The 17,795-nt window shown below is 41.6% G+C and overlaps 1 protein-coding gene across 2 annotated transcripts; it reads left to right on the top strand.

Annotated features, from left to right (window-relative positions):
* Nucleotides 1-1,869: 1,869 nt before the first annotated feature.
* Nucleotides 1,870-16,932, top strand: traf3 (TNF receptor-associated factor 3). 2 transcript variants are annotated; one of them, XM_015060025.1, is made up of 14 exons: nucleotides 1,870-2,194; nucleotides 8,025-8,184; nucleotides 8,283-8,448; nucleotides 9,242-9,293; nucleotides 9,400-9,504; nucleotides 9,599-9,763; nucleotides 10,205-10,285; nucleotides 11,324-11,398; nucleotides 11,523-11,615; nucleotides 11,701-11,856; nucleotides 13,030-13,204; nucleotides 13,294-13,637; nucleotides 15,582-15,773; nucleotides 15,872-16,932. In XM_015060025.1, exons 2-14 carry the CDS (start codon nucleotides 8,037-8,039, stop codon nucleotides 15,905-15,907), a joined length of 1,788 nt encoding a protein of 595 aa, XP_014915511.1. In that variant the 5' UTR covers nucleotides 1,870-2,194; nucleotides 8,025-8,036; the 3' UTR covers nucleotides 15,908-16,932. The 2 variants fall into 2 exon arrangements, with proteins under 2 accessions (XP_014915511.1, XP_014915512.1); XM_015060026.1 differs by having other exon boundaries at nucleotides 1,872-2,194; nucleotides 11,701-11,841.
* The last annotated feature ends 863 nt before the right edge of the window (nucleotides 16,933-17,795 follow it).

The raw sequence follows: 17,795 nt of genomic DNA, 5'->3' as shown, positions 1-17,795 counted from the left end.
CACTGCACAATTTTTAACATTTTAAATTAAAATGATATGTTTAATTTTAGAATGATCAATGATTCTACTACTTCTACTACAAAACTTCTCTAATTCTCTCAGATCAGCTGAACATGAACCAAGCTACCACTGGTCAAAATTCTGACCAATGGTAGCTCATTCTCATCTTACAACTAATTTAGAAAAAAAAAATCTACATCCAATTTAGCACTGATCCAGCTCAGCTCAGTCCCATTATAATCAGTCATTATAATCCTGTAAATTGGATTCTTTTAATGTGATGATATCAGTTCCATTCATATCGAATCCAGATCAGTGAGTTTGAGTTCACCAGGAGGTGACGGTGACAGGTTGCCATAACAACCCACAAATACATAAATCTCTGCAGTTCACTGGAAAATTCTTCATAAAACTTAATCCACAATTAATTAGATAAAAATACCCAGTCTGCTGAACCTCCCACAGCAGTCATATGACATTGTGTGGGTTTATGATGTAATAACTCTAATTTGCGTCATGGAGGTTCGCCTGGCCTGCTACTATAACAGAAGCAGATGATTGTTATAGGCTTGTTTTTGAAGTCTCTAAATTTAGGTCTGATATCTAAATATAGAAACATTTCCTAGAATACACCAACAGTTGAAAGCAGAAGTTTTACATACATAGAGTAAAAAAGTACATAGACATCGTCAATTTTCACACTTTGGACCAAAACCTGCTCATCTGTTGGAAACTGAACTGGTCTCCTGAGCGGGATGACGCTGTCATGTCGACACTTGCATACAATTGTTTGAACAGTTTCAGGCATGTTTGGTCATTTCAGATTTATCTGTAGTTTACATGTTTTCTATAATTCCATTCTATCCATGGTGTCTTCTTCAGAGAGGATGATTAAAGAAATATATCTGTCAGTTTTGTCTCAGTGTTTTTGTTTCCCATGTACCAGACAGGAGCTCAAAGGCCACTTGGAGAGGAAGAAGCCATTACTCCTAAAGCAATATCAAAAACCAAATTACAGGAGAAATGGGCCAAGACTCCAGAAAACTATTAAAATAAGACTGTGAAAGAAAACCTGAAACATTTCCTCACCTTATTCAGTTTTAAACACAATTACGTCTAAATACCAAAACAATATGTGCATCTTTCAAAAACAAATCCCTCATTATTATGGTATTTAGTTAATAGAAATGGTTTTTGCTAATCCTTACTGACTTAGAACACAAAATGCTTTGTATCTGATTTCACGGCAGTTAGGGGAAATGTCTTTTTATGCAGTTCATGTATTAAAAGGCATCTTTTTGTTTTATACATATCAATAAATGTAATTTTAAAAATTTTCACTGCAATTTTACTATAGCATTTTTAGAAGTGAGCAGAGCAGAACTTGGAGGAGTTTTCATCAGGTATGAAAATATACGTGGAATAATTCAAGAGCAAAACCAGTTTAAAATAGTCAATAATGTTATTTATGGATTTAGTTTAAGACTGTGTTGAAATTTGATAATAGAAAAAATGTATTAAATCATTTTATTTATTTTTAATAGAATGTAAGTGTAATAATATCTAAGGTCAGATGTATACATTAAGGCTATCAAAACTGGTAAAAAAAAAAAAATCGGTGGAATTTGATTTGCCCCAGTATTACATTTATTTATGTTTGTTTTCACAATTTCTGTAATTTGTTGCTTCAAAGTTCCTTCATAACCTTGAAGGTTCTCTTCAAGGTTATGTAAATATATTTTACATATATGTGCCAAATCATTACTTAACACACAGACGGCATTTAGACTATTGTCTTGTGCTGGACAGTCTCTAACAAGAAGCGTTTCGATTTGAAAATCAGAAACAGCGCCCCCTGTGGTGCAGTCTTGTTTCTCTCCCTGGAGCCTCCGGGAAAGCTGCGCCCCCTGACGGTACGCTCCTCGTCGGGCAACTGGGGGATTTCCTGAGCGGAAGCAGCGGAGGGGGTTTCCAGTGTGATCAGCCCAGGCCTCCCTGCTGGCTCTCTGAGGTGGACCCAGTAACTTCTCTCTCCGGGACTGACAGTACAAACCGAACCCAGAGGAGTGCCGAGCGGAACTTGACCATGAGGAGTCCGCCTGAAGCCTGGAGGCTCCACGGCAGCGTCAGCGGAACGGCAACGGTTTGAATCCGCAGTGAATCCGCCGAGCTGTAGCCTGCCGAGGAGACTGATGTGAGTTCACACACACACACACACTCACACTCACAGAGACACACACACACATACATTCAGTACATCACTAAGAGTGGAGGGACATTTAGGCTCGCGGACCAGTAATAATCAGCCTAGTCAACGGCTGTGTGTGAGAGTGTGTGTTCTGATGGATTTGATAAATTGACCTTTTATTAACAAGAACAGCGGCGACGCTAAAGAAGCTAGGCGCTCGCTAGCATTAGCAGTCCGTGTGTTTACATCCACTGTCTGGTTCTAACTGACAAATACATCAGTAATGTGAGAGATGAGTGTCCGAAACACCGCGAAACGGTGAGGGGCCAGCGAAGGATCGTCTCCTGCTGGCGTTTTTCATTTATTCTTCCTGTTGGACTGTGTGTCTCTCTGTGTGTGGAGGCTTCTCGGATGAAGAGAGGATGACTCCTGGGTCAGATGTCGGCGTTGTAAGGTCATGTTATTGGGTGATGAACGCATGCTTGTTGAGCGGCTGTTCGTAGTGATGAGATGTCAGAAGATGTCACCTGCTGTGAGTCACGGACTGGAAGTCAGAACTGTTCCCAGAAACAGCAGGGATGTTCCACAGCTTCATTTCAGAGAACAGAGGGAGCCGATGACAGCAGGCTGAGGTGATCTGCTGCTCCTCAATGGGCGAAGGACGTGTTTTTTAGAGACGGGTTGATTAACCGATTTATGGTTAATCCACCGATTACCTCTATTGACAAGAGAAATAGCAAAAGTTTGACTTTTCTTTTTTCTTATTTGTTAAATTCATTAAGAACATAACTATCACCCTTTTCAGTTTATAACCATATCAACCAGCAAAGCAAACAGGATACATTTGTAATTCATTAATTTTGTTTGTTCGATTTGACAGAAAGTCTTAATTCCTTATGTGAAGGCAATTGAAATGAAGAATCAGAATCGGCAGATCAATGCCAAATATCGGTTATGGGCCAGGAAAGGCCTGACCGGTGCGTCGCTGAACTGAATGGTTTTGAGAGGTTTGATTGAGAAATGACTCCGATCCATCAGGAGGAACAGATTGGCTCTGCTGGACACGTTTCTGTTGTTAATACAAACAGGTCTAGAAGTGTTTAGATGGACGGAACAGAATACAGACTTGTGAGATAAAATTCCAGTCACTGGCAGGAAATGGAATAATGTTATCCCAATCTATTGGAATAAAGCTATTCCAATAGAACAACCTATTGTTCTAACATTCTCATTGTATTTCAACCCATAAACATCTGACTGGACGAATTAATGAATGACAGATGGATGAATGATGAATTATTCAATTTTAGGAAAAATTCAGGCATCTGATTCATAAATGATCTATCAAATGGACTGTAGAAATGCTGGATGTTTTCTTAGCAGCTTCGATAATAACAGTGGCCATAGTCTCATGGTGGATTTTTGGAAATGTTTGAAGAGCGGACAGTTTTCCCTTGATTCGGCTGTGATGCGATGCGATATGCTGAAAAATCTGTAATTCTGATTCTATAAGCGTATTTTACAAACACTGTGTGCTAACGTTTAGGAGGGTTTGCTTTGGTGTAGGGGTGGGCGCTTATTGAATCGTTTATTATTTGTCGTGAAAAATTTCTCATCATGATAAGAATTTTGATTTATAGTTGTCTCCATAAATTGCCATTAATAAAAAAACAACAAACGACTGTATTATCGAAAATGTTATTTTTATTATTTGCTCCACTGTTTGCTCCATAAAAAGCATCAATAAATACCTGTAAATTTGAAAGTATGATTAAATACAATCACTATGTGCAGTTTAAATGACACTTCTGTTGTTAAGTGACATCCTAAAGAAGACTGTTTCAAATGGGAATGTTTTTCAAGAACACTATTAGTGTTTGTGGTGCTATGAACGCTGACATGCAGCAGTCACAGCCACATGACTAGCTAAAAAAAAAAACTTGCTTCATCGCTATCACAATAGTACCGCAAACAAAAAAAAAAAAAAAAATCCTGCAAGTTTATTGATAAAATTCTAAGCTGATATGGCCTGTTTTGCTGTATAAATGAGGATTGCCTTCACTCTGTTAGTCAGCACTAGAACCTTTAACAAAGAAGCTGCAGAAAATGTTTCTTTCTTTTATTTGTTGTAGATTTGGGAAAGAGGAAAATTATTTTGGGAGGAAACCTGACAAAAAACACATAACTTGGTATTGGCCATTTGAAATGTGAACATGAAACACACGTTCCTTACGGTTGAGCTGCTTGTGCCTTTTTCTCTATTGCTGCTGCTTTATGTTATTTTCCCTTACTGTGGGGGGAAGGGGGTTAGATAACGCCCCAACTTGCTCATGTTTATCTGAACCAGTAAACCAGATATAGTATTTCCAGATACTTGTTGCTTAAATCATCTCTGGACTCCAGGTATCATTAATAACTGCTCTGAGCTGTGAGTTGTTTCGGAGCTTTGTTTGGCTCAGCATTCAGACCTTGAAGGTCTCTAACTTTCTAACTTCTGACTTCTGAAAAGACGGGCGAGTCAAACTGGTCGACTTGCGTGATTGATTGATCTGTTTGTGATGACAACCTGATCAGGCCTGGTTCCCGCTCCAACGTTGTCATTAACAAATTCAGACACCTATGCTTTTCTTTTGTGACTGTAACAGCTGATCTGAGTTCAGGAAAACCCCGTCTGAGGAACCGTTCCAGTTTCTCTTTGTGCAAACAGAGTGCTTAGTCATGATGTTGTGTCTGATTAAACTAAACTCTGTTACTCTCTGCAAGTTTATTGAGTCTTCCTCAGCGTTCCCTTGAATTCATTTCTTAATATGAAATGCAAATTTTTTAGTGGCAACAATCATTGCACGACCTCTCTGTGAAAAATCCTCCCAGAAACACTCAGGAATATTCAAGGCTTTTCTTTGGTCATTTTGGAGTTTCATTCTGCCACTGTGTCACGCTCACAGAGATAGAATGTGCTTGTGTTGCTAATGGAATCAATGGAAAAGCCCCTAACATCCCCACAGTTCAGCCCTGACAGGAAGTGTGCACTGTTTGTATACGTGTGTGTGTGTGTGTGTGTGTGTGTGTGTGTCTCTCTGTTTTATAGAGTTCAATGGTACTCGCTTGCACACACCCTTACTGTTCTGTACTTTTCTTGAAAATGTATCTGAACTGAGAAATTTATGGTAAGAACAAATTAAGTTACTGATGTTTTGTAGATTTTTACAAAAAAAAAAAAAAAAAGAAAAAACCCCCGCTTTGTTGAATCTTCAGATATTTAAAAAAAGAAAATCAAAAAGCAACAGAAAGAGAAACCATGTCAGCTGCCAGGTGCTACCCGGTGCCACACTGGTGGTCACCTTTATGTCTGCCTTCATGCTTTCATGTCTCTTCGTGCACACTTGAAGTGATCTGTCACCATCTGCTCACAGTCTGCTGTGAGGAACGGTGGTTATGTGACTTTGGTTTTTTGATCAGGTGCCATAATCTCTTATTTCATAAGAACAAAACGCCCCAAACGGGGAACAAGCCACGATGTTGCCAGCATGATTAACCCTGTCACATTAAGCAATTAATCAGTTAATCACATGATAAACTGAAACGAGCTTGATAATTTCAAGTTTGGTTTATTTATACGTTTCAAACATATTCACATTCACAATTCAAATATGTATGTACATTTAGGTTACTATTTATCTGAAAAGGAGTTTCCCTTCCCCAATGTCCTTTATTCTTCTATGTCTTATTTTCAACTGTAAAAATAAGGAAAACATTCGATGATATTTTTTGAAGGACAGTTTTGTCTACAGAGACTTCATGATTCATTTATGGTTTTGATTGTGTTCGATTTTAATGTCCTTTTTTATTTATTGTTTGTGGTTGTCATGTTTTATTTTGCATATTTAAAATCCAGTTTATTAGTTTTTGAGAGGATGAACTTGTATCACAATGTTATTATGAATATGTTACTTTAAAATGGTCTCAAAACAACAGTATTATCATTTATAATTTCTGGGACAATTTATCACCCAGAAATGCTTTTTTTATTTATTTTTTATCGTGACTGGTCTAATCATGCAATATTACATATTTCAAAAACTAAAAAAAACACATAAAGGTCCACAGTTAGTTAAAATACTACCTACATATGTCCATGTGTATTGCCTTTCACATTCACACCAGTCTCTGGTGCTACTGTAAAGATAATAATAATAACTATTATTAACTATTCAGCGCTAAATTAAAATTTGCAATGTAAAGCACATTAAAGAAAGATTAGCAGCTTTGTGGATCTTCCTTTCAGTAAACTTCCCCTCCATCCTGTTGCTCTGCTGCTGTGCAGCTGTAGTCCCTCACTGTGCTGCAGTGGAACACCTGCAGAAGGAGTTCAGTGTGTTGTGCCCCAACCCCAACCTTTTTGTTTTAACCTACTTAGAAAATACAGCTGTTGATTAGCCTTCATCCACTTCCTGCCTCTCTGCGTACTCCTTCCTCCCATTAATGAGCCCTGCTACTGCTGCGTCATCTGCAGACTTCACTGCCAGCCGGCCACCATGATGGGTTTGGTAGTCATGTGTCAGCAGTGCCTAGAGCAGTGAGGGAACCCAGTGATGAGGTTGATGGGTGAGGTTGGGGAGTTGTTAATCTTTGCAATCCATGGTCTGTCGGGTCAAGAAGTCTAATTTCCAGTTAGAGGCTGAAGGGTTTGGTTCACCAGTGTTTGTGGGAGGATTGGGTTAAAGGTGGAGCTGGAGCTCCAAAATGGCAACCTCACCCAGTTTTTCAGGTGAAAGAGCGACTGATGAGTCACAGCTCGGTAACAGTGGTGGTTGTTCTGCCTTTAGACATCCTGGTGAGAGTCTATTGCAGTGGCAGTGGACATCACCAGCCTGTCAGAACACTTCATTACTGTTGCAGTGAGAGGCCAGTAGTCATTTGGTCAGGGGACTGTCCAGGGCTTCAGCACTGGGAAGGTAAAACACTTTGAAGTATGTAACATATCTGTGGACAGAGAGCTGATGGGCACAAAGCTTTAGAACCTGACCAAACCCCGGTCAGTGCCTGCAGCTTCATGGGGTTTATTTCCCATAGTGCCCTTCTTCCATCAACCACCTTCACACAGAGAGGAGGTTGTTGGGTGAAGATGGGAGTCTGGAGGTAAACGTAGTATTAGTCCCTTCAACGTGTCCGGGTGTCTCTGCACAAATTGGGTCACTTTGTTTCTTCATTATGTTCTCCATATCACACTCTGTCTCTGGTCTCTTTGCAGCCTCTTTATTCCCTTCTCATGATGTCATTGTGCCCTTCTTGTTCCCTTCTTTTGGTCTTTTCATACTAATCCTGTGGTCTTTTCATACTAATCCTGTGGTCTTTTTATTCCCCGTTTGTGGTTTCCTTGTACTCTTTCTGTGGTCTCTCTTTTCTCTTCTTTTGGTCTTTTTTCATTCTCAAAATGTGGTCATTTTGACCTGATTGTGGCCTCTTCATTCCCATCTTCTGGTCTCTCTGTTCTCTTCTTATGGTGATTCTGTACCTTGTTGTGGTGTCTTTACTCCCTCCTACCAGCCCAGTGTTCAAAGTAATCTGCACATACTCTACAGGAGCAAATAAAATGGACATAGTAATATTTCAGACATGAAATTCATGGAAAGTAATTTTTTTTATTTGTAACTAATGACACCAAAGACTTATTAACTATGTGATCAGTTTCCAGCCACATGAATAGGATAACACAGGATAGAAAACATATATTTCCAGTACATGCAAAGATGTAACTTGTTGCCTTGGTGATTTGCTGAACCTCAGTCCAGCATGTTGATTAACCATATTTCTGTCTGTGTGTTTGCCTGTGAAGCCTCCTCAGGTCATGTCATCAGGGAGAAGTGCTAATGGGAGGGAAGTACAGATACCCCTCCAGCAGGTGGCACCTTCTCTTGTTGCTCCCCTCCCAATCACACCACCCTCCCACCGCTCAACCAATCCCTGGCCTCCATGCGATCTCACTCCTCAACCAAGTAAGTCTGTCAGAAGTGCCGTAGTGGTGTTGGTCTGGTGTTGGTCTGGTGTTGGTCTGGTGTTGGTCTGGTTTTAATCCTCCTCTCTGTGTGTTCAGGTGCTCCTGCAGGGTTCCAGCCTCTTCATGGAGGATTTCGAGATGTGTTTGTTGAGAAGCCAGAGGCCAAATACTGCTGCGAGGCGTGCAGGCGGGTCCTGTGTGAGCCCCGCCAGACTGAATGTGGACACCGCTTCTGTCAGAGCTGCATCAACGACATCCTCAGGTGAGCAGGGCAGATTGTTATTCAGAACCTTAAAGGGGCAGTATGATGTAAAATAAACTTTTTTGAACTTTCCGTCATGTTATTGTGTTATCCTCTCGTCAAAAACATACCTGGAGTGTTACTTTGATTCGTTCATGCATTATTTGAGAAATCCTTTAATCTCCATGGCAACCGTTCAGCTGTTCAAAATGCCTGAGTGGGCCTAGCTCTGTCTTCGAGGACGAAGCTCCTCCTCAGAGCTGCGGTTTCCAAGCTTCAGAGCTTCCACTGCACAGAGCAACTCTCCCTCACAACTCCTCCACTCAGCTCCTTCAGACTAGCCAGCAGCAATTAGCAAACACCTGGTGGAACTGTTCATCTCCTGAGCTCATTATAGGAGCTACTTCTCAGTGCAGTGCTGGTGAAAACATTGTTAAAGGGTTAATAGAGGAGCCATGTTGTGCTGACCTCTTAAAGGTGGAGTTTTTAAAGAGACAGACACCCAATTTCAAAACGTTAAATTTTGAAGTCAAATTTCTTTTAAGTCATATATGATGTATGCAGCATTTTTTTTAATAGCTGACGGTAACATAGTTACTTGGTTGTGTTATAAAATAGCACTATGTGCCTGGAAAACATAAACACTGCTCCTTCAAGCCTACATCCTTCAGTCATTTAGTCGACACTGATCTCAACTGATTCATAAGACAGACAGACAGACAGACAGACAGCTTGGGGTCGGCAGCAGCACCTCCACCTCCAGCCTCCCTGCCGGTTCCAGTGGGATCTAACGTTGTCCTCTTCCTTCCTGCAGTCACTCAAACCCAGTATGTCCGGCTGACAGGGAGCCTCTGTTCAAAGACAAGGTGAGCTGAAAAGCTGGCCTCAGCAGAGTCATGTCATCACGAACGGCTGATCAGAAGAGGGTTTCTTAATGCCTGTCTTTTTTTTATTTTTTTTTATTGGTTTCAGATCTTTAGAGATGTATGTTGCCATCGAGAGATTATGGCGCTGAAGGTCTTCTGTCGGAGTAAAGCTAATGGCTGTCAGGAGCAAATGAGTCTGCAGCAGATACCTGTGAGCACACACTCCATTACGGTTCCACTGTGCCTTTCGCCCGATGGTGCAGTATGTGTTGTACACACGGCCTGTCCCGCCTCTCTGTCTCCAGGACCACCTGAATGTGTGTCCGTTCTTCGAGGTTCCCTGTCCACTGGGGAAATGTAAAGAGAGGATGATGAGGAAGGAGATTCCTGAACACCTAGCGTGGAAATGTAAACACAGAGAGAGCACTTGTGAATTTTGCATGACCAAGATGCCTTTGACTGACCTTCAGGTAAGCAAGGCGTTTTAAACCGGTGAGAAGTGTGGCTGTCGTTGCGCAGTAGTCGTTAGGCGATATGCTCTGAGGTGAGATCAGGAAGCACCGCTCTGCTTCAGTGGTCAGGAGCTGCAGCGACTCGATATTAATATCTGTTTCAGCCCAGATGTTTAAAAAGCTGTAGACTGGGTATCGGTGACAAACATAAAAGAAAAAAAACTAAACTCATTATCTTCTCAAAAACTGGTGGATTTTATTTGTTTTTCATCTGTTTTTGTTGTGGTGACTTATTTCTACTTTTGTCATGAATTGTCACATATATGGCTGTCAGAAAATAAAGGGACTTGACTAGAAACACAGGCCACACTTTTCAGATTTTATTTGGAAACATTCTATTAGCTGCTGGTGTCCTGTAGGACCGGCTGCATTAAAATGTTTTATGAAACTGTTTTTCAGAAACACAAGGAGACTGTGTGTCCGTCGTTCCCTGTGTCCTGTCCCAACCACTGCTCCTTCTCTTCCCTGCCCCGGAGTGAGGTACTGAAGCCTCTCTGCTGCCCTCCTGTGGCCCCTCCAAGCACAGCGACATATTGTGGCTGCATTTTCCTTAACCATAAAATTGCGCAAATTGAAATTATGAAAACAAACGTGCAAAGTTTGAAAGTTTTTGCTTTGGTTTTTCAGCTGTATCAAAATAAATGAATTACGCTCAACTGCAATAGAAACACTTGTTTTGCATCACACAAGTCACATGATCGATAAACAGATGTTACTACTGGCGGAAATAACGTAGACGACAACAGGAAGTGGTAGCAGGATGATGACGATTTGTTTTTGGTTTTATTTGAACAGTGTGCAGCCGGCTCCACCAGAGCTCTCACAGCATCACACAGTTAATAAAAGGTTGTGTGTCATTTGAACCTGTTGAATCCATCACTCTTCTGTAAAATCGCCAAATACAGTTTCCCCCAAATGCCGCATACGTAGCCGTATGCGTAAAAATAATTTTTGTCATTTAAAATCACACATGAATGGGTTGCTGTGGTGGTGCAGGGTTTATGTGCAGCCCACATGGGAAGGCCTTGGTCATCGTCACAGGTTCAATTTCTGGCCTGGTGACCTTTGCCACATGTCCTCCCTCTCTCTTCACCTACTTTCCTGTCTTGGCACTTACAAATAAAGGACACTACAGCCCAAAAACCTTTTTAAAAAAGGTTTTTGAATAAATTTGTTCATGCAATAAGTTATTTAAAAAGACGGGACACCATCATCCTCCGTCATCATCTTTCTTTTCCACCAGCAGTAACATCCAGTTGTTGGCCACGTGAAACATGTGAAGTGAAAAAAGTGCTTCCATTGCAGTTTTTGGAAATACACAAATTTTGATGGAGCCGAAAAACCGCCTCATTTAGCGCAAAAACTTTTTATCTTTATTTTCGAAATTGTGTTTCCATTAAGCCAACATTTTTTTGTAATTCTAATTTTGCACAATTTTAAGGTCAAATTGTGCAGAATTGGAACCACAGCTGGTTTTGAAGGGATCCATTGGTTCATTGAATGTTTGTGTTGTTTCAGCTGACCAGCCACCAGCACGACTGTCCCAAAGCCCAGGTCAGCTGTCTGTTCCACCGCTACGGCTGCACCTTCAAGGTGATTCCTGCTCATGTTCTCTTCTTCTTCTCTCATCATTAGTCTTCCAGCATTGATCTCTCACATGAGCTTTCTCTGTCACCTTGTTGTGTATGTGTCATGCGCCGTGTTTCCTGTGCCTTAGGGCTTAAATCAAGAAATGAGGCAGCATGACTCGACTTTCGTAGCCGAGCATCTAAGAATGATGGTCAAAGGGAACTGCTTGTTGGAGAACAAGGTAACCATAGCAACTAAATGGGGGCAATCAAGGCCAGATTGAGTGGATTGAGTAAGGTTTGACTGAAGAGCGTTTGTGGTTAAAGGTGGACAACGTAAAGGAAGAGCTAATGGAGCGGTGTAAGGTGCTTCCTGCTCTCAACAGCCGACTGTCGGAGCTGGAGAGCCAGAATGAAGAGCTGCGGGAAAAGAACCGGCAGACGGAGCAGAAGCTGGCCAACCTGCAGGTAGGGGAGGACGGGGTAAGATGAACCCTTTTTTATATTTAGGGTCACTACATTAAGGCAACCTTGGATGTACAACTAGAGATGTACTGATCCGATATCAATATCTGTATCGGTCCTGATATTGGAGAAAAATTCTAGATTGGGTATCAGTGACATTGTGCCCCCTCCCATAAGGGTAGATCTATCCAGTCTAATTCTATGCTTTGTAGTCTGAGTGACATCATGCTTTATTATTTATTTTTACATTATGATTAGAATTCATAATTGAACCATTTGAGTTGTTACAGTTTTTTTTTTTACATTTTGACCAAAGTAGTCAACCTGTTTTAGTCAAATTGTGACTAAATTTGACTAAAACTTAGTCACAATTTATTATTTTTGTTACATTGGCTGTTCTACTCCTAACTGCTGCGACTGAGCAAATTAAAGTTGTTTTTCCATATTTGACAAGCTACTGAAGCTGTTGGTGCATTTCAGTTTGCTGTTCTGGTGCAGAATTAGCAAATAAATGAGTAATTCAGAACATTTATGTCTGCGTTTAAAAAAATAAACATTTTAATTAAATCCAGCTGTTTTTCTGTATCAGATCGGTATCGGTCGATACTAAACCTCTGATATCGGTATCGGAAGTAAAAAAAAGTGGATCTGTGTGCCCCTAGTTGCTTCCTTCTGCATCTGCATACATTTCCAACACAACTCACCCTGAGCAATTTAAAACCAACTAACAGAACCTGGGAAGCATTGGTGGGACTTTAAAATGCCTTCTAAACTGGAAGCAGATCCTGGAGGAGTTTATTGCAGGGCTGAGGCAGCGCAGGCTCAGAGGAGATGATGAGGGTGGACCGGATCCTTTGCCAGTTTCACAGCTGATTTGCTCTCTCAGGAGGCATTTCCCAGAAATCCTAATCCCACTTTTCTCTAATCCTTTCTCTGAGGGTAATAACCCAATGTTTTTTAGATCACCAACAATCATGTCACCATGAAGACTTCACAGACAATGAAACACATAATTACATCACATAAAATATTGCTGACAGCGAGTCTCAAGCCAGTAGGGCTGAATGCAACAGTTGGGTGTGCCTGAGAATTTACTGGGATCGGATGGCCCAGGAGTCTCGTTGTTGGATTGTGTTGAGGCTTTCTGTGTCCTGCAGACTGAAACATCGGAGCCTCTCTGTGTTTCCCTAGAAAATGATGAGCTCGCATTCAGAGACGCTGATGGCGTTGGAGATAGAGCTTGGTTCACTGCGTCGACTAAGAGAAGAAGTGGAAACCTTACGAGGAACGGTGGACAATGTTCGGACACGGCTGGCCACCTTGGAGCAGGGGGGACGGAGCGGGTCCGGATCCACTCACACCCTCGGTTAGTCGATGCGCTGGGTTTCAGTGGCTAGCTGAAGGTTTTTGACCAGGTAATCGAACTTGATGGAGATATTTCCTCTCTCTTTGCAGCATCTTTGGAAACTCAGCTCAATCGGCACGACGACATGCTGAGCGTCCATGAAATCCGGTTGGCTGACATGGACCTGAGGTTCCAGGTACTGGAGACAGCTAGCTACAATGGGACTCTAATCTGGAAAATCCGGGACTACAAGAGACGGAAACAGGAAGCGGTGGCAGGAAAGACGCTGTCACTGTACTCACAGCCGTTTTATACCGGATATTTCGGATACAAGATGTGCGCTCGGGTTTACCTCAATGGAGACGGCATGGGCAAGGGGACGCACCTGTCGCTGTTCTTTGTGGTGATGAAGGGCGAGTACGACGCCCTGCTGCCCTGGCCCTTCAAGCAGAAGGTACTGTCTGTATTCTCTATGTTTTTAATATGCAGGTCTACTACAGTTGGAAGTCTTTCAGTGTCTAACAGTTTGATTTGTTTCTGGGTCACAATTTGATTCAGAAGTGATTTTGGATTCAGAGACCAATCTTTCTATTCAAACGGTCTGGAGATTCTGTTTAAATTATGTGAATTGTTTATTCAAAACAATTCTATAAGGTTTCTTTTCCACAATTCCAGGACTAGGAATTGTGATTCTCTGTAGAATTTATTTTTTTGTCAACAGTTCTCATTATCAACAGGTCTGGTTGCTAAAGCTGCACCAATCAGAGACTTTGTTCTGGTTGCAAAATTTGTCAAAATCCGACACCAATTTTAGGTGATTCAAAATTTTTCTTTAAAAAGCACAAAAAACAGAAAAATCCCTTTTTTTTCTTCTTTGGGGAAAAATTGAAGATGTAACTCTCTTTACTGTAGTCAAAATTTTAAAACTTTACGTGATAGTTTGTGGTTCAGGTTATTCCTGCCTGGACATTTATTATGAACATTAGAGGAGATACTGCTTGTTCCAGCCAGAGCCGGTCCCTCCAACCGTCTGTGTGCTTTGGACAAATAAGAAATTTGATTTAACCAGTGGTGGGAAAAGTAAAACGTTATTTCCCAACCCTGAAGCACTAGTCAGATATATTAGTTCCACTAGTACCAAAGCACTACACCAACAGAGTACTTAGCAGGAGCTAATGCTAAATACCATGTTTAGCATTTGGTTAGCTAATGCTAATCTTGAATTCAAATTATTTCTGCCCTTGAAAGACTACAACACTTGAGTGCCAAATATATTTTGACATTATTGTATGTATGTTTATTTTTTGTATACTGTATGTGTTTTATTTTGTTCCTGTATGTGGGTGTGTTTTTTTAATAAAGTTATTGGGAAGGGAAAAAGAGGGAGAACGTGAGGAGAGGAAACAAAACTGCTGCACTCACTTCAAAATAAGAGCATAAATATAAATGTAGTAACAGTTGATAAAAATTTCAACACAATATTTAGAATGAGACTTATAACTTCATTCAATTGAAAGTAAAAAAAAAAAATCATCCAAATAAATTAGAATTTATACGGAACATTTAATTTAGGGCAGGGGTGCCCAAAGTCGGTCCTCGAGGGCCGACATCCTGCTCGTTTTAGTTCTCTCCCTGGTGGTGGTAACAACCTTTTCAGCAAGTCAACTGTTCATCTTAGACCTTCTAATGAGGCGTCATTTGATCCAGGTGCGTTAAACCAGGGAGAGAACTAAAACATGCAGGATGCCGGCCCTCCAGGACCCACTTTGGACACCCCTGATTTAGGGGAAGCTAAGTGTGCTACGAGGTCTCAAAGATAGCTGAAGTGCCGAATGAAAAAATAGCACATTACCACAAGTGTGGACTGCTGAATTTAACTATCACCAAGGATGAGAATGGAAAGATATGTGTTCCCAAATCTAAAATGTATCCTTCTTGTGCTGGACTCCTGTCTGTTTTTTTCTTTGTGCCAGTCCTTTCTTACTTCCTTGCATAATTTCTACTTTTCCTCCTTGTTCTTTTCTTTTCTTACTTTCTTCTGTCTGTTATCCAGTCTTGTGTTCCTTCCCTGTATCATTTCTCCGTCCTCCTTCCTTATTGGACAGGCATACAAATTAAATCCAACTATAAACAATAGTATTTACAAATATTTACTTCCATACATTGTTTTATATTTTCTACATGTCAAGACATTATTTTTTATGACAGCTTTTTAAAGTAAACACAATTTGTGTTCAGTTTATGTCCCCACTGAGTAAGTTGCACTTTTCTACAACTGTGGAATTGTCCAAAGATTGGTAAGCGGAACCGTTTGTTGATGTCCGGCAGTCGCAGTGAGCTTTCTGTGTGTGTTTACAGAATAAGCTCACTGTTTAATGTGTGTGTGTGTGTGTGTTAGGTGACTCTGATGCTGATGGACCAGACTCCTTCCAGGAAGCACCTGGGCGACGCCTTCAAGCCCGATCCGCACAGCAGCAGCTTCAGGCGCCCCACGGCTGAGATGAACATCGCCTCCGGCTGCCCTCTGTTCGTGGCTCAGAGCGTCCTGGAGACGGGCAGCTACATCAAAGATGACACCATCTTCATCAAGGTGGGCCGTCGCTTCTGTTGAACCTGCAGCGTCTTCGCCAAGGCGACGCACGATTACTGACTGCTGAACGTATTTGAGTCGATTCTGTTGATCCACAGGTCACCGTGGATACGTCCGACCTTCCTGACCCCTGATGTTAGGAACTTCTTCGTCTAACATCACTTCATCAGTGCAAGATCTGCACCGCCAAGACTAATGGGAAGGATCAGTGGAGCTGGAGGCCGGTCAGGCTGGAGGACAGGAAGCAGCCAATCAGAGCGCGCTTTGTCTTCTGGTTGCTATATGGACTGCAGAGCTGTGTGTGTGTCTTGGTTGTGTGTGAATTGATCTGTTACGACGTCACCACGGTGACCTTACCCAGAACCGACGTGCCCGTCACAGTGAGGGCATTGGTGTGGCTCGCCCCTGACGCGCGCTGCGCCTGACTTCCTGTTTCATACTTGCCTACTGGGTCATGCTGGGAAATGTACCACAGTTACAGTTCAGACCAGCACCACTGGATCAGAACCGGTGCCATAAACTGAGTGGTGAAGTGACGGGAGGTCTTCGTCAGACTGGTTCTATCAGGCTAACTAGCTGATGTCACACTAGCACTAGTTTTTTTTAACCTAATATTCTAAGTAGTTTTTTTTCACTAACTATTTTCAGCCAGCCTAGCATGTCTCATCATGGCCACCTTTTATGTCGTCTGGCTCAGCGGCTCTGAGTCAGGGTGAAACAGGTTGGCTGGAGGATTTTTTTTTTTTTTTAATACAATCAAACTGACAGGGTAGTTGGGTTTGAGCTGCGGTCCAGAGCCAACCTGTAGAACTTTGTGCAGGGGAGGAAAACATCCTGTCAGCAGAAAATACTGAACTTCAACAGTGAAAGCATTTCTGTAGAGTGCAGAGGCTCTCTGCCCAGGCTGACTGCCACTCCCTCTAAAAGTCTACAAGAGTCCACAGCATCAGCACTGAGCTGAACCAGAACCGTCCAAAGGAGTCCAGAGTATTCCAGGGACCAGACGGAGCTGAGTTCCTGCCGGAGCTTCCAGCTGGACCTCCTCTGTGGCTCCTGTGAGTTTTCCAGTGTTGGCAAAAATTCATCCAACTGTCTCCATACATTTGCACAGTTTTAATGTTTGTTGAAGTGTAAAAATAAAATAATAATAAAAAACAACAACAGAAGAACAATCTTTGTCATGTGTGAAGTTCAGTAAAATATGCATGTTAGTAAGGATTGAGGATGGACTTTAAAAACGTTCATTTTCAGGCTTTCCTCTGAAAACGCCCCGGGGGTTTTCTGTTTCGCAGTGAAACAGATCAAAATGTCTGATCGTCTTAAGTTGTTCTGGTTCAGAGAGAGGATGGAGCATGTCATGGTGGCTGGTAGCCCAGGTCCAGCACTAACTTTTGATCTGTTTACTGCTGAACAAAGAGTTTTTTCTATTTTTCACACATCCCAAACATCTAGATCAGGGGTGTCCAAAGTGGGTCCTGGAGGGCCGGCATCCTGCATGTTTTAGTTCTCTCCCTGGTTTAGCCACCTGGATCAAATGATGGCTCGTTAGAAGGGCTAAGAGGAATATTGACATGCAGGAAAGGTTGTTACTATCATCAGGGACAGAACTAAAACATGCAGGATGCCGGGCCTCCAGGACCGACTTTGGGCACTCCTGATCTAGAACATGATCCAGTCCACTTAGTGGTGTCAGAAGTACTTAGCATCATCAAATGAATTATTTTGGATAACAAACGTTTATGTAGCCTCGTCAAAACATTTGAAGACTCAAATACTTTTGAGTCTTCAAATGTTTTCAAATTCAAAAATACTTTATTCATCCCTAAGGGAAATTAAATATCTATAGAAATAAATAATAGTTTATTTAAAATACACTACATATAACAAATATTTATCTCCAGTAGCTCCCTCTACTGATAAGAATAAATAACAGCAGAACTGAGTCACACAACAGTATAGTGAGATGTTCAGCCAGGTTGTTAGTTCCCAAAGAATTGTGATATATTTAGGTTTAAAGCTACA

Source organism: Poecilia latipinna, unplaced genomic scaffold (genome assembly GCF_001443285.1).
Source record: "Poecilia latipinna isolate Pla-1442-1.1 unplaced genomic scaffold, P_latipinna-1.0 Scaffold1678, whole genome shotgun sequence".
NCBI classification, from domain to species: domain Eukaryota; kingdom Metazoa; phylum Chordata; class Actinopteri; order Cyprinodontiformes; family Poeciliidae; genus Poecilia; species Poecilia latipinna.
This window is presented reverse-complemented; position numbering and strand designations above follow the sequence as displayed.

Bases quoted from the DNA above. Each gene is read 5' to 3' on its own strand.
- traf3 (XM_015060025.1), top strand. From the start codon at position 8,037: ATGTCATCAGGGAGAAGTGCTAATGGGAGGGAAGTACAGATACCCCTC. The intron at 10,286-11,323 runs GTACTGAAGCCT...GTGTTGTTTCAG, and splicing joins CTTCCCTGCCCCGGAGTGAG to CTGACCAGCCACCAGCACGA. The intron at 11,857-13,029 runs GTAAGATGAACC...GTGTTTCCCTAG, and splicing joins TGCAGGTAGGGGAGGACGGG to AAAATGATGAGCTCGCATTC.